The sequence below is a fragment of the Lytechinus variegatus genome, chromosome 6 (assembly GCF_018143015.1).
Source record: "Lytechinus variegatus isolate NC3 chromosome 6, Lvar_3.0, whole genome shotgun sequence".
NCBI lineage: Eukaryota > Metazoa > Echinodermata > Echinoidea > Temnopleuroida > Toxopneustidae > Lytechinus > Lytechinus variegatus.
In genome coordinates this window covers 46597427-46613177 of record NC_054745.1, presented here as the reverse complement: position 1 = coordinate 46613177, position 15751 = coordinate 46597427, and the positions used below count along the sequence as shown (strand labels likewise).

The 15751-nt window shown below is 37.3% G+C and overlaps 1 protein-coding gene across 1 annotated transcript; it reads right to left on the bottom strand.

Annotated features, from left to right (window-relative positions):
• Nucleotides 1-8198: 8198 nt before the first annotated feature.
• LOC121417549 lies at nt 8199-11880 on the bottom strand. The gene has a single exon (XM_041611287.1). It carries the CDS (start codon nt 11483-11485, stop codon nt 8750-8752), a length of 2736 nt encoding a protein of 911 aa, XP_041467221.1. The 5' UTR covers nt 11486-11880; the 3' UTR covers nt 8199-8749.
• Nucleotides 11881-15751: the final 3871 nt, after the last annotated feature.

Genomic DNA, 15751 nt, shown 5'->3' with positions numbered 1-15751 from the left:
CTAATCCTATTGTGATTTTCCACTGTTGGCAGGTTCTATTGTTAAGGAGTTTATCTTTGTACATTCCAGAAATAACAGAGATTACTCCATCTCATTAAATAGGCATGCCCAACAAAGCTTTACTGATACATTCTGGAATATTTTAAATCATTATATGCTAAAAGAGGAAATAACTAAATAAATGAATGTATATAGCTCTTACAATTCTTATATATAACAATATTGACAACCCCCCCAAAAAAAATCGTTATTTCCTTGAAACTGTAATGATATGAAATTTATTGTCAAATCATATGATGAAAAAAAGATTTTTTAATACTTTTTTTGTCAATCTGAGACACTAGACCCAAAACGAAAGATATAAAATTCTGAAAAGATGTACTGCCTATCAACATATTAACTGATTATGCAGCATATTCTGCCTAACCAGCCAAATGTGTCACCCCCATCTTTCTTACACCCTCACATGCCTGTTTCTGTCCCTTCCCTTTCTCTTCCCGATCCTCTTTCCCGCCCGTTTAAAAATATCAGACCCCCCCCACAAAAAAGACAAGAAAAAGGAGAGGAGTAATCGTGATATTTCAGATTCAGATTTCAGATTCATTTATTTCACACCTCTTTAAAATAAAAAAATACATAAATACAAATAAAATTCTTATACGACAGAACAGATATTGACAAGTATAAAGTATAAGTAGTTATAAACAGATAGTAAAACACAGTAAATAAGAATGATTTCCGCTGTACGGCGGATGTGGGGGAAAGACAGAAAGCCATTGGCCTATCGAGGTCTATCCCCCTGATTACCGTACAACAGGAAAACAAAACAAACAAACATAATGCAAGATAATAATAATAATAGGCATTTATATAGCGCCATCTATCTAGAAATATTCTATTCCGAGGCGCGTTGTTATTATTATTACCCCGGCTTTAGCTCGAGCTGCCTTTCAGCGCTCATGCATTCAAGGAATTAATCCTGCCGGGTACCCATTCACCTCACCTGGGTCGAGTGCAGCACAATGTGGATGAATTTCTTGCTGACGGAAATTACGCCATGGCTGGGATTCGAACCCACGACCCTCTGTTTCAAAGACAGAAGACTTATCCACTGGGCCACAACGCTCCACAGATAGGGGATAACAAGATAGGGGATAACAGAGGAATTAAAACCCTAACTAGCGGGGGAGAGGGGGGGGGGGGGTGGCAGGCAAAGGAGGGGACACAAGTGTTAATCATTTGATATTGTATAACATTGTATTGTAATAAGTCATTATAGCGTATATACACATAAATATACTGATACAGATGTATATATAACATTTAGAATTTCACTTGATTATTCTATATTTTATGATTAATATGAATTAAAAGAAGAAAAAAAATTTCCACCAACATGCTGTATGACATAAGAAGCAGATTAAGCTATAGTACAGTATGTAAGAGAGCATGTTTGTATTTTCTCTTGAATATGTTTAATGATTGACTATCTTTTAAATGATTTGGAAGGCTGTTCCAAATCTGGGGCGCTTGATACCTGCTCTGGAAACATCATATTTAAGAAGTGGAATATATAGGTCTGTAGAATTTCTGCAGTTATATTTATTTACGTTATAGTTCATTTATTGAGAGAGGAAGTAGATTATGTATAATAGAATACATAAAGACTGCAACGTGAAACTTATAAAGGTCATTCAAAGGGATAATTTGTAGTTTTCTGAATAATGGTTCGGAGTGAGCATAATAATTTGAGTTTGTTATAATGCGGATAGACTGTTTTTGAAGTTGAAATAATCTTTGGAAAAGGTATCTATGACATTGTCCCCATACAGTTATACCATAAGTAAGATGCGAGAAAATCATCGAATAATATAAATTTACAAGGACCCTCAGTTGGAGGAGGTCCCTTACTCTGTATAATGCTCCAGTAAATCTTGATATTTTCCCTGAAATATAGCCGACATGATCTTTCCAAGTTAATTGTGAGTCTATCCATATGCCAAGAAATTTCACAGTATTTTCTCGTTTATTTCGATGTTATCATTAATTACATATATCACAGTTGATGGATCTGCCTTTCGTGTAGAATATAACATATGAAGTTTTTTTAGCATTGATTTGTAATTTGTTACATAAAAACCATTGCTCATAGATTCTCAACTCATTTTGTAAGTTATTTTTTATCAATTCATTATTATTGCCTGACAGGAAGAAACTAGTGTCATCAGCAAATTATATCACTTATGTGCACTTTATTATGCTGAATATTAGGAATAACACTGGCCCTAGAATTGAACCCTGAGGGATCCCGGTAGTAATAATTTTCGGTGAAGATTTCATATTTCTAATTGCAACATATTGTTTTCGGTTTGATAAATAACTTTTAAACCAGTTAAGAACTAACCCTCTAATGCCATAAAAATATAATTTGTCAAATAGAATACGATGGTCCATGCAATCGAAAGCCTTCGACAGATCAAGGAATATCCCAACAGTTATCTCCTGTTCAAAATATTTAACTAATTTGTCAACAAGCTCAATGAAAGCTAAATTTGTATCATAGCCCTGTCTGAATCCATATTGTTTTTGAGATAAAATATCAGCTTTTCTTAAATACGACATTAATTTTTCACAAGCAATTTTTTCAAATATTTTGCTAAATACACTCAATACCGAAATGGGGCGATAATTATTCAAAATATCTGTGTCACCACTTTTATAAACGGGAGTAACTCTTGCGGTTTTAAGGCTATCAGGGAAGACACCCGATTCTAACGATTTTTTTTATAATAACATGCAGGGGGTGAATAATAAAATTGATAGTTGACTTTATAAGTTTAGTAGTGAAGCCGTCGTATCCGTGACTCTTTAACTGTAGTTTTAATACAATCTTTAGAATATAATTTTCTGTAATATCAGTGAAAAACATTGAGTTTACGGTATTGCTTGTGGTCATGTATACAATCGGTATTTTCAGCAATTTTATTGTGTATGGTACTTCCAATTGAAGTGAAAAACATATCAAAGGATTCAGCAATTGTACGAGCATCACTGGTATAATTTCCGTCACAGTTTATGTTCTTAATATTCTGACATTTTGGTTTTCTGTTTAGTATTTCATTGATGACTTTCCAAGTGGCTCTAGGATTATAGAAAAAACTGATTATTTTTCAAATGCTGAAATTTTTCATCAAAGTATTTACGTTTTGCATATCTTATTTCACTGTTCACCTTATTTCTATGTGCTTTATAATTCATGTAATTAGTTACGGTAGGATTTATGACACATTTTTTAAGAAGTAAATGCTTCCTTTTGCCTATTTTTTTTTCAATGATTTCGTAAGCCAAGGTTTATCTCTTTTAAAGTATTGTTTCTCTTTTTACTTTTATAGGGAATCTATCATCATGGAGTTTTGAATACATGTGTATAAACATTTCAGATTGCTTATTTATATCTTTTTCATTTTCTAGAAATGACCAGTTAGTGGATATAATTTTCTAAACATAATTATTGTCACAATATTAGCTTTTCTTAGAGTAAGAGGGTGAAAACGAATGCTCTCTCGCTTGTTCAATCGCTTTCAAAAAAATTCGCTCTATATGTTTGGCCCCACAAAATTTTTGGTTCATCAAGCCATAGGCGTAGCCCATTTGGATATGACAAAATTTCAAGATTATGTTCAGTTTTACCAAATCTTTTCAGAATATCATTAAGAGTAAAAACATTCTATTTTTTTTGAATGGACAGAGAGAATAATACAAGGAAAATGGAAAAGAAATCAACCTTGTTATCATTTTTTAGATTTAGCTATTTTTTAAAGTATGAAAGTTGTTTAATAGCAAAATTGCAGTAAGAACTGTCAGAATTATTCCTGTCATCAAATCACTATAATCTTAATCAATATCATATTTTATTCATGATTACAACACATTACCAATAAATAATGTTATTTTCATCACTGCTGTTTTCTTTGTTACATAATATGTGATGATAATTCTTGATAATGGTGATAATTACAATTGATGGCACTGGTAGTACACTCACTGCTGCTGCTGCTGCTCATGCTATGTTTGCAAGATTTTGCATTTCCCACGTCTGTGAAAACTAATATTGTAAAGGAATTTTGCAGAAATGCGATTCTAAGTGGTCAGTTTGGCAGCCCTTGCGTGTATGCAAAGTAGATTGTCAAAACATTTTGAAATGTGGTGTTTCATGAATATTTTTGTCCGACAAGTTGTCAGATCTGACATCTTTCCTGGATTCTGATTGGCTGAGAAGCACTGTTACTATAGTAACTGTCGGATAAAACAGGACTAGTCGGATAAAACGTCTGACAAGTCCTTTGATGAAACGCTCCTCGTGAACATGTCTCATCAGATTCAGTACATTTGAATATCGTAAAATAAACCTGTTCTCCGATTTGACCTCTAGGATTCACACTTTCCAATATATCTCTTGTCTAATACGCAATCTGTGTCAAAGAAGAAGGCGATCAAACGAAATCACTTCGCTGTACAATTTTCACAATTTATTTTTCGTTTTATATTCCATACAAATTCAATTGTGTCATTTTTTAAACAATTTTGTTGGCACAATGAACATTTTAACACTAAACATTACTTCTAGGTTGTTTGTGCCCGCTCGATCATGGGACACAAAAGTGACAAATCAAAATAAATAACACGTTTATTTCAGACATCTCCAGAATTTCAAGTTTTGTTCTGTGATAAGGAATTAGTGTTTTATACTTTATTTCAAAGGAGTAAAGAATGATTTTTTTAGAACATTTAATTCTCAGTTACGTGCTGATACTGCTTCATCTAATGGTTCAAATTTCTTGATAAAGCATATCAAACATCTACACCACTAAGGATTGGTCAGAATAATGATAGTCTTGCTGAATGTGTCCGACCAAGAATAATGGAAAACAAAAACTTGATACAAATCTACCAGAATTTCAGCTAATATTATCCATTTTATGTGTAGCACCAGTGGCGTACCGTGGGTCACGGCATTGGGGGGGCACCAGCAAAAATTTCGAGTCACTTAGGGAGCGCGCGAAGCGCGCTCAGTTGCCAAGTATACTGACCTAATAGAGACATTTTAAGGACATGCAGTGCCATTAAACGGATATGTATCTTACTGATTGAATAATGCGAGCTGAAAATATTTGATATTCAACCTAAAAAGGGACATTATAAGCAATTTCTTGGTAATCATGATACGTACCTCTCACTGAACAAACAATGCGAGCGCGAAGCGCGAGCTGAAATTTTTGTATATATTGACCCCAAACAGGGACATTTGAAGGACTATATTTTAGGAATCCATTAAGAGTATACATATCTCATCATAGTCATCTAATGCTATAATGCCATCCTTTGCTGATTTTGTTAGAATTACATCTAAACACATGAAACACATTTTGTTGTCATAGTCATACACATCTCACTAATAAAAACTGCGAGCGCGAGCTGATAATTTAGGAGATTCAGACCTGAAGAGGCTTGTTTGCAGGGATTCACTAAGACCGTACGTATTTCACTTACCAAATGATGCGAGCGCGAAGCGCGAGCTGAAAATTTTTAATATTGAGATCAGAAAAGTTGCCATTTTAAGGACTGATTTTAGGAATTTATGAAGAGCAGACATCTCACCAATCAACTAAAGTGAAAGTTAGCACGGACAGGAAATGATTTATATTAAGACCTTAAAATAGGGAAATTACATTAAGTGGTCATGAAAAGAAGCAAATGTCACTACATAAAACAATAACTCGAATTGCAAAGAAATATATTTGGCGTACTCGCGTACAGTATATTGAAATGAAAACGGGAGGTTTTAGTACAACAGGGTTATAGACCTCGTTAAACAGTCTATGCGAGCACCACGAACAATGAGGACATAGGCCCTGAGCAAATAATGTTTCATAAAGTGATGAAAAAATGTTTTTTTTGTGATATAACATAACAAATGTAATATAACATATTATAATGAACAATAATTTCTTCTTTCCCTACTACGTTTCTCTTCCTTTCTCTCCTTTTTTCTCTTTTTCCCCGTTTTTTTTTTTTTGGCCAGCCGATTGGGGGGGCACGTGCCCCCCCATGCCCCCCCCCGTAGTTACGCCACTGTGTAGGACACATACAAAAAAACAATGGTTATTGCGACCAATACATTGGAAGACTTCTTCGCTCCAGTCACTATTTCATTTTGCAGTGCTTATAGTGAGAGGAGGGGAGACAGAGAAAGAAAAAAAAAACAATCAACAAATCCCAAAATAGTCGTGAAGAGATAGGATTCCCATGCACCCTATTGATACATTTTTTTCTAATTTATACTTTTGTATTCATTCACTTGACACCTTGAGGAAGAAACAAAATGTAACTTACAGTAATATATCAAGAGGGTACATGGGAACCATAGGCGGATCCAGCTTTTGGCGAAAGGGGGGGGGGCGCACTGCCGAGCGGCGCACATATTTTTGCACTTCACCGGCGCCATAAAAGAAAATGTTGAAAAAGAACAAGGGGTAATGCCTGACCCTGTCAAAACACGAACACGCACACACACACACACATGCATATATATATATATATATATGACCCATATCATATAGATATATATGACTCATGAGATAGAGACACATATTTCACCGACAAATTAATGCGAGCGCGAAGCGCGAGCTGAAATTTTTAAAGTATACTGACCTGAAAACAGGAAAAAGGTGCCTGTTTAGGACTGTTTGTAGTAACTCATGAGGAGGATACATATCTCACTACACAGATAATGCGAGTGCCGAGGGCGAGCTGAAATTTACTTATATTCTGACCAGAAAGCTTGATATTCTAAGCATTCTTGGTACCAATGATTAAGATGGGTATCTAAAAAAAAATGCGAGCGCGAAGCGCGAGCTTAAAATTGTGATTTTTCGATCTGAAAACATTACAGTTTAATGTACGTTTTAATAAAGAACAAGATTATATCCAACAAAAGATTATTGCAAATCGAAGCGGGAGTTCTTTTGAGGTTCAGAACTAAAAAGGGGACATTCTATTCACCTATTTAATCATGAAAAGTATGGGGTTTTGCTACAGAAGTGATGCGAGCGCGAAGCGCGAGCTGAAAATTTTTATGTTCCAATCTGAAAAGCGGATAATTTGAGCACGATTTTTAATAAAGAACGAGTTGTGTAGCTCAATCTCGTTTGCTGATTTCTGTGTAACATTATCATCTTATTGTTTTTGCACATGCGGAATTATTGGGGGAGGGCAAAACGATCATTCTTGACCGCGGCGCCGATCTAGATTTGGTTAGCAATAGGCCCTTCTTCATTATTCTACCGGCGCTTATTTATTGAAATCAGGGGACGCTGATCATTCTTGACCCGCGCCGATTTAAATTTAGGCGGCGCCGGTTAAGACAAAGGCGGCGCCGGTCAAGACAAATCGGCACTGCCTTTGATTTAAACAAGTAGTACTGATTATTTTTACCGACGTTACGTAAGATTCAGGCAGCGGCAATCCATAATCGACTGGCGCCGATCTAGAACCAGGAGGCCTCGATTATTCTTGACTGGCGCCGATTTTTAACCAGGTGGTGCTGATTATTCTTGACCAGCCCCGATTTAGATATAGGTGGCGCTGATTATCCTTGATCGGCGCCGGTTAAGAACTCAGGCAGCGCCGAGTTTTCTTTACCGGCGCCGATTTATAACCAGATGACGCCGATTGTTCTTGTCCAGCGTCGATTTAGATTTAGGTGGCGCTAATTATCCTTGATCGGCCCCGGTAAAGACTCTGGCAGTGCCGATTTTTCTTGACTGGCGCCGATTTATAACTAAATAGCGCTGATTAGTCTTGTCCGGCGCCGATTTAGATTAAGGTGGCGCTGATTATTCTTGATTGGCGCCAGTTATATGCAGGCAGCGCACTGCTACCGGCGAAGTTGTTGGGTAAAGGGTAGTTAAAAGAAAAAATAAGGAAGATGATATGATTACGCTTTGCTGGGGATAGTCTTTCCTTTACTGTTGCTAATGTTATATCAGTGTATAATTTTTTTTAAGCAGCGCCTTTTCCCTTTCTTTTTAATTTTTCAAGCGGCGCCTTTTCTTTCTTTTACTTTTTATATTTTTTTATTTTAATATTAGGGGGGCGCGCGCACCCTGCGCACCCCCCCTGGATCCGCCGATGGGAACCCTACCTCCCAACCAAACTTAAAGTCGCAAGATTATGATGATTAAGCCAGATAAAAATAATTACATGCACGAATATAAAATATTTATATACAAAAAAATCAGTGGCGCCAACACAAGGGCTTAAATTGATAAAATACAAATATTTCCAAACGTTCATCGTAAATAAATCTTATGCACGTGAATTATTAACAAGGCTGTGATCACCCAATAACTTGCAAGTAGGATCCATAGCAGACTTTGCACCTTATCCGATAGTTACCATAGTAATAGTAGCCTCTCAGCCAATCAGAACCAGGGAAAGATGTCAGATCTGAAAACTTGTTGGATGAAAATTTTGATGAAACGCTCACCAGATGCACCTTTAAGGTTTAATTTTGTACCTTTCTTGATGCACCTATGGGGTGAAATTCTGCACCTTATTGGTGCTAATTTGCAACTTTCCAAAAAGGTACAAAGTTGCACCTTAAAGTTTTGCCATCTGGGCTGCACCTCAAACATGTTAAAGGTGCAAAGTTTAACCTATTTTTCTTTGTGTAATGATATAACATTATTTAAACAATGTCAGCAAAATGACTCCCTCTATTTGTATTTGTCTCCTTGTTCTCTTCCTCAGGTATATCAACAGTTTCTCCGGTAAATCCATTTCTCATTTGTACCAAGATATGATCAAGTTTCTCTGTTATTTCTACGGTATCGTAGCCTCCAATTGCTTTCAATTTATGATTACCTCTATATGGCGCTGTACCCTCTGACATGCTGCGTAGAAGCTTTGGGTCTGATTTCTCTGTTCTATTTTGGCTTTTATTTTCGTGAATAGTTTCTTTTGTTGCTCTTCTGCTTCCATCGTTATCCAGACTTTTAGATTTCTTCACTTTAGCGTAAATTGGCATGGTACGTGACCGTTGTAAAGGCGATTCTTGGACCTGGTTTGGTCGTGATAACCGATCGTATCCTGATTCCGTCGTTAAATCCTTTCCGATTTTAGGTTGGTTTTGCATATGAGCTTTTGATAAGGAATATGCTGAGACATCTTGATAGTTATTTCCTGTGGCAATACGCTCTGGAATACTGTCCAATCTCTCACAAGCTATGGAATGCCTTTTGTTTGGGTTTTGGTCGATATCTTTATCAACGCTAATAATCTCCGCGTAGTCCCCACTGCCGCCACTTACAAGAGATAGCCGTCGGTTTTCGTTTTCACTTGAATTGGCTTCCGGTATTTCGAGAGCAATTTCAGAATCGATAGAGCACTCCGGTGTTTCTGCACCATGTTTGGTGTTTTTAAACGACCAGGGCCACCGATTTCCAAAACTGCTCTTAGATTTGCCCTTCAAGTTTTCCTTTGTGGTCCCAGAGTCCGATTGGCCAACATCACTAGGAGTCTGATCATTGACTGAAACTGTTCGGGGAAGTGTCCTAGCAGGAAGCGGTGGGGCAGTTTGATTTCTCGTAGGTGCTCGAGACATTGTGGCCGAGCGTTCTCCTGACGGGAGACGACAAACACCCATATGAGCCTCATCACGACCAGACATGCCTTTGAAAATAAAACGACCTTCATGTGACACTACATCAGTCACTGCATATGCACTTGCAGACATAGTCCTCTGGTGGATAGGCAACCCTTGGATCCCATCTTGAAACTGATCTGAAATTACCGTTGGTTTCGACTGAGGTCTTGCGTATTCATTAGGCGTACAAGGTGGCCCAAATGCTGATAACTCATCAGCCTCAATGCTTTCCTTTCCCACTTTCTTAGACTCATCTACATCTTTCGCCACTTCGTTTTCATCTGGTTCAAGTGTGACATAAAACCGATCCAAATTACCTACGGTGTCTGAGCATGTCGAAAGTCGCTGCGGATCCGTTCCGTTATGTTCTCCTTCTATACACCTTTCCATTTTCTTCGTTTCAACGAAGCCCATTTCAAATTGGCCACGGTTACCATTAATCTGCGTGGCCTCAGGATATTGAATATTCATATTGTGCTTTCGCCTTTTGCGAACAAAAATAATCATGACCAATCCAATAGCACAAAGGAGCATAGCTACAAGGGCTCCAGCAATGGCGGACACAACAACAAGAATTGAGAGATTGGTTGGGGGAGTATCGTGGTCACTTATCTCTCCTATAGGCTGAATAGAGAGGTGACCTCCCTCATTCGACGGTGATATCGTAGTGTATTTCACGACGGTTTGAGATTTGCTAGAAACTATTCGTGTCTTGGTTGGTCTCGTGGTACCTTGGTCATGAGGAGGCGATGAAGAGCCCTCAACGTCAGGAAATAATTCACTGGGATCAAAAGGTTCGATCCTAGCTTGTGCCATACCACGGAAAAACCCTTCAAGAGATGAAACCACACATGATACCGTGGAGCCAGCGTCATCTCGACTGATCATTAGATTTAAAAACGAATGACCAGTCCCATTAGGTATGAGCTCAGAATTGTGATACCAATCAAATAATAAATTATTTGGATCATAGTTTACAGGCAAGCAGATGAACCCTTGCCGAATACCAGGTGGGTGCTGGAACAAAGGTGGATCTACTACAACTTCGACCTGACGTTGCAGCGGTGTATAAGTGCATTCAACCTGATTCAAGATCGAATCACGCAACTCGCATACAAATGTTCTGTTGACGTCATCGATAGACATTAACCGATTATGAATACATGGGGACTCTGGACATCCTACTAGAAGAGTTCGTATTCCATTTTCCATAAAAATCCAGGTCAGTGTTTGCGGCGGAGAACCTGCTGGTGTTGCGCATGTGAAGCGTACTAACGACCCAACGTTGAATATGTTTGGAGGAGATATTGCTCTAGCCGAACATGCGTGTAAGGGATCTTCAGGACGGGTCCTTGGTTGAATGGTGAGCCTGGCTTTTCTTGAATCAAAAGAAACAAAATCTTGTGTGATGGCAGAGCAAAAATATTGTTTCTGATCCGACATGGTAACATTCTTAATAAAGAGGTTGTAGACACCATGGTTAAAGTCTCCTTTTATTGAGATCCTTTGCGTTAATTCACCGTGTAGGTGAGCATAGGTCTGTGTGTCTTCGTTCTCGGATAAAGTTCCGTAGTAACCTTCACCGTCAACATAACGCCAGTACAGATTGGCATCTCCATGGTCAGCTACAGTACACCAGAATGTGGCAAGCCCGCCCTCTACGACATCAACATCCCTAGGTTCTACATCGAAGCTAGGGACTGCAGTTGCAGGCAGAAATGAGTTTGAAATCAAGGTAAAAATTAAAAAAAGCATCATGTTCAGTTTCATTTTTTCCATCGTTAATTTTTTTTCTTATCAAACCAAAGTCATCCTCATTTGTTGATATCCTTCAGAGTTGTACGAATGTCAGTTTTCCGCAGAAATCTATTAATCAGCAATTAGAAGGCATTCCCCAAGAGGTCTGAATTAGGTGAAGTGAGCATCAATGATTTACAAAACACAGGGTGAAAGAAGCGACAACCATGTCAAGAATCCCGGAAGGTGACCTGAAGAGAAGAATATAAAGAGAGAGAGAACAGGATAGTAAATTAAGAGACAAAACATGGATATAAGACATCAAATTATCACAAAATATTATCATTATCACAATCATAGAGCCCAGAATTACCTCTCCCCACAGTACATATCAGAACTCATAGCACCATATCAACCAAGACGTAACCTTCGATCATCCTCACTGTTCCCTCCATAAATACAAATACATATGGTCAACGAGCCCTTTCCATATCTGACCCTGTACTCTGGAATTATCTACCGCTAAATATTAGAAGTGCACCAGCCTTCCCCATATTTAAATCTATACATAAAACTCACTTAATATTTTCAAAAATAATGTTTATAATATTCAATTTATTATTTTGTTTAATATTGTAGGTTTTCATTTCGTTAATTATATAACTTTTATGTACTGATTTACTTTGTTATAAATGTATGTATATAAGGTTTAAGGTTTAGATTTACTGGAAAATTTAGATAAGGTTATTGCATAATTTAGTTATTTAATATATTTTGTAAAGTGCATAGAAGGTCTTTCTACTGTTATGCGCTATATAAATGTCAAATATTATTGTTATTATTATTAAACAAATACGAGTTGATTTGGATGATAATTATAGAAGCATTATATTGCAATTGAAATAATATGAGAATAATATGACAATAACATTCGGATCTGGCGTTATGTGTTAAATCATTAAATTGTGATAGAGCTTGTTAAGTTGGATGTAATAATCCGTTCGTTTTTTTCTGAAGAAATTCATGAAGATTTTACAAATATTCAATCAAACCACACTGTTTGACATTGCAAGCCCCTGACCAACAGAGACCGCCATCAAAAGGATATTTAAATAACTGAATAAAAAAATAAATAAAGGAATTTAGAAAAGTAAAAAAAAGTAGTAAACACAAAAAATGAGATACAACACAAATAATGAACGAATAAAAAAGAAGTGAATATGATGCTGACTGTATATAAAGAAAATATTACACGAAATGAAACCAAAAATGATAATTAGATTGACAATAAGAACTACCCTCATATCCCCCAAAATAAATTTTTGAATAAACCTGCACAATTTAATTTTGAATGCAGATGAGTGGTATGAATAAGTCTCCGAATTCTGAATCGAAGTAGGTAGGAAGCGAAATCAGATCGTAGACTAGTCTATTGTGTGTGCATTGTGGTGACCTTAACTTTTACTGAACTGCTATAATTTCACTCCATGAAAACATGGCAGGGGGGCCGGGGGGGGGGGTCTCCTCGCACTCAGATCTCCGGCCAGAACGGAATTAAAGTATTGTAGAAGCCTTCAAGCGTAGAAAAATATCTGACATCAACTTTATTGTTATGTATTTTATTGTTTTATTAATTTCTTATGACTGTATCCTATAGCTTTAGATTTTTAAATATATCTTATTGGTTCTTTTGTTCGTTTTTGTTTGAGTATTTTGTTCTCATCAATATTATGGAAATAAAATAATAAACAAAGCCAAAATCATCGTATAAAATCCGCAAAGTGCATGAGACTTGGTTGAATTATAACAGGTATCATTTCCCAGACATCCGTCTTTTCTCTGTCTTCCTGTTTCCTGGGTTTGTTCTTAACTAGTGACCTTAAAAGGTCAGCTTCGTCGAAATCAGTAACCTCGTCAATGGGTCAAAAGTAGATATTGTTTTTGCTTGACACCGTATGCATAAAAGTGAGTAAGCCAATGCTGCTGCTAGTAAGTTCAAGCAATCGCTATCTGACTGCTAGCATTTCCTTGACGATTAAGCTATTGCTAAGAAGCGTATGATGCATGAAGCGAACATTTCGATTGTGCGTTTAAGTACTTGCTTGGGTCTTTTCAAACTTCGTCAGTAAAGCTTGAGCGTTTGCTTGATCAGGACGTTTGCGTTTTTTAGTCATCTGAGAGAGAAGCCCAAGGTGTACCGTAGCCTGCATGTACATGTTTTCTCCCTATTTGAATTTATCAAAAATAAGGTTGTTTGACACCACGTCTGAGAAAAAGAAGAGGTAATTTCATTGGCTGCTGAAGGCCAAACGTTTAAGGAGGGTCCACATGAAATTTTGGTTATCAACCATAATTTTAGACAAGCAAAAAAAAAAAAAGGTTTTCAACAAAAAATGTAGGGGGAGGGGGACCATCCCCCTACCTCAAATTTAGGGGGGACATTTCCCCCGTCCCTCCTGCTTCCGCCGCCTTTGGGTAATTTTCACTGCTGCTTAGTTCTTTGTGGTTCTTTTCGTTCGAGTCACGCCTTTTCCGTGAGTCGTGTTCGCACTGTCCGTCCAGCGCGCTGCAGCGTGACGTCGATATTGTTCAAACCGTTAGCTTTCTGAAGGCAAGGAAAGGGTTCAAGCACTGTAAAGCCTTAAGCAATATGAAATAAAGATATTGCTTAAGCATGACATTTTGCTTGGCTAGCTAGCTATTGCTTGTGCTTGAAGCAATTGCTACTTTTTATGCATCTGACCCAGTGAAACAGTAGATCTACACGGGGAGCAACGCCCCTCCGTTCATAGATTGGGTCATATACCAAGGGGTTATTGCTGGCACTAACTTATTTTATTTTTGATAAATTCATATATTTGGCATCTGATTTTAAACTTATCAGAAAGAAAACATCATACATGTAGGCTACGTTACACCTTGTGATTCTCTCTGAGGACCTGCATAAACATGATTAAAACGAATGGTTCGCTTTATGCATACGCTTTTTCTTTAGCAACGGCTTAATCCTCGAGAAAATGCTAGCAGTCAGCGATTGCTTGAATGTTCTCGCAAAGCATTTTTTTCGTTCATTATAATGCATACGGAATCAAGCAAAAGCCTAGAAAAAGCAATTGCTACTTTTTAGGCATATGGCCCAATATTAGAACAGATGCTAAGTTATGCATGCAAAGTATCATCATAACCATTTTCGTCAGGATAAAGCACAAGTTTCATGATCAAGACACTCCCAATTACCTTAAAAGTACATGTAGAATCATTCATCTGTAGGGGAAGGCGGGGTAAGTTGTGACACTTTTTTTGTATTTTGCATGTTAGAATTGATATGACTAGTACTATTGTAGAAATAAGTACCTTGCCTTTAAATTTGATTCTTGGGAAATGTTTTTCACCTACATATAACTTTCTACCCCCACACTGAAAGTCATCGTGACCTTTGATAAAAACGATGTCAAATGGCTCAACTTGCCCCATATATGGGGTAAGTTGTGCAACCGTCTGGGGTAAGTTGAGCCACAAAAACTACGTACAAAATGTATGGGGGGAGAACCCGCATGTCAATTTTTTGTTTGAAGTCTTTTCACTTGCTAATTATCTATAAATACTAACATCCTTTAAAAGGAAAAGAGCATTTATGTAAATTTGCTCCTCTCAGCCTGCATTTCAATCGATTTTTATGGTTTGTTTGTTTTTTTAAGATACATTACCATGAGAATTACCATGGCTCAACTTGCCCCATGCTGTTTGGCTCAACTTACCCCAGTCCGAACTTAGTGCGGTAATTTTGTATCCACACATTTTATTATGCATCCATCATATAAAAGACTATGACAAGAATGAAGATCCATACCTGGACTAACAATGTTGTTATCATGTCTTTACTATATTTAAAGACGTGTGTGTGTGAATAAAGTACATGTACTTATCTATTTCATACTCTTTTTTACTTTTTTGGCTGATATTCATACTTTTCCCTCTAAAAAACTACTTATTGTTTCAAAGTGGAAAACAATGTGGTGGGGTTAGGGGTTATGCTATGGGTCATCAATACATGACACCACCACAATGTCTGACTCATTCATTATTGGCCTGGGGGTGGTGGCTCAACTTGCCCCTATGCCCAACTTACCCCGCCTTCCCCTAGAGATCGAGACAAAAACTCTTGATCGTGCTTTCCTCAAATCCTTATCAGCACACGAAGTCCGACGCATACGCTAATACCCCCACACATCTTTAGCATAACTTACGCTTGAAGTGTCTTGATACACATTTATAGGTCCAACACAAAATGAAATTAAATGTCATACA

What these genes read in the sequence shown, in the direction of transcription:
- LOC121417549 (XM_041611287.1), bottom strand. Translation starts at nt 11,485, where the DNA reads ATGGAAAAAATGAAACTGAACATGATGCTTTTTTTAATTTTTACCTTG.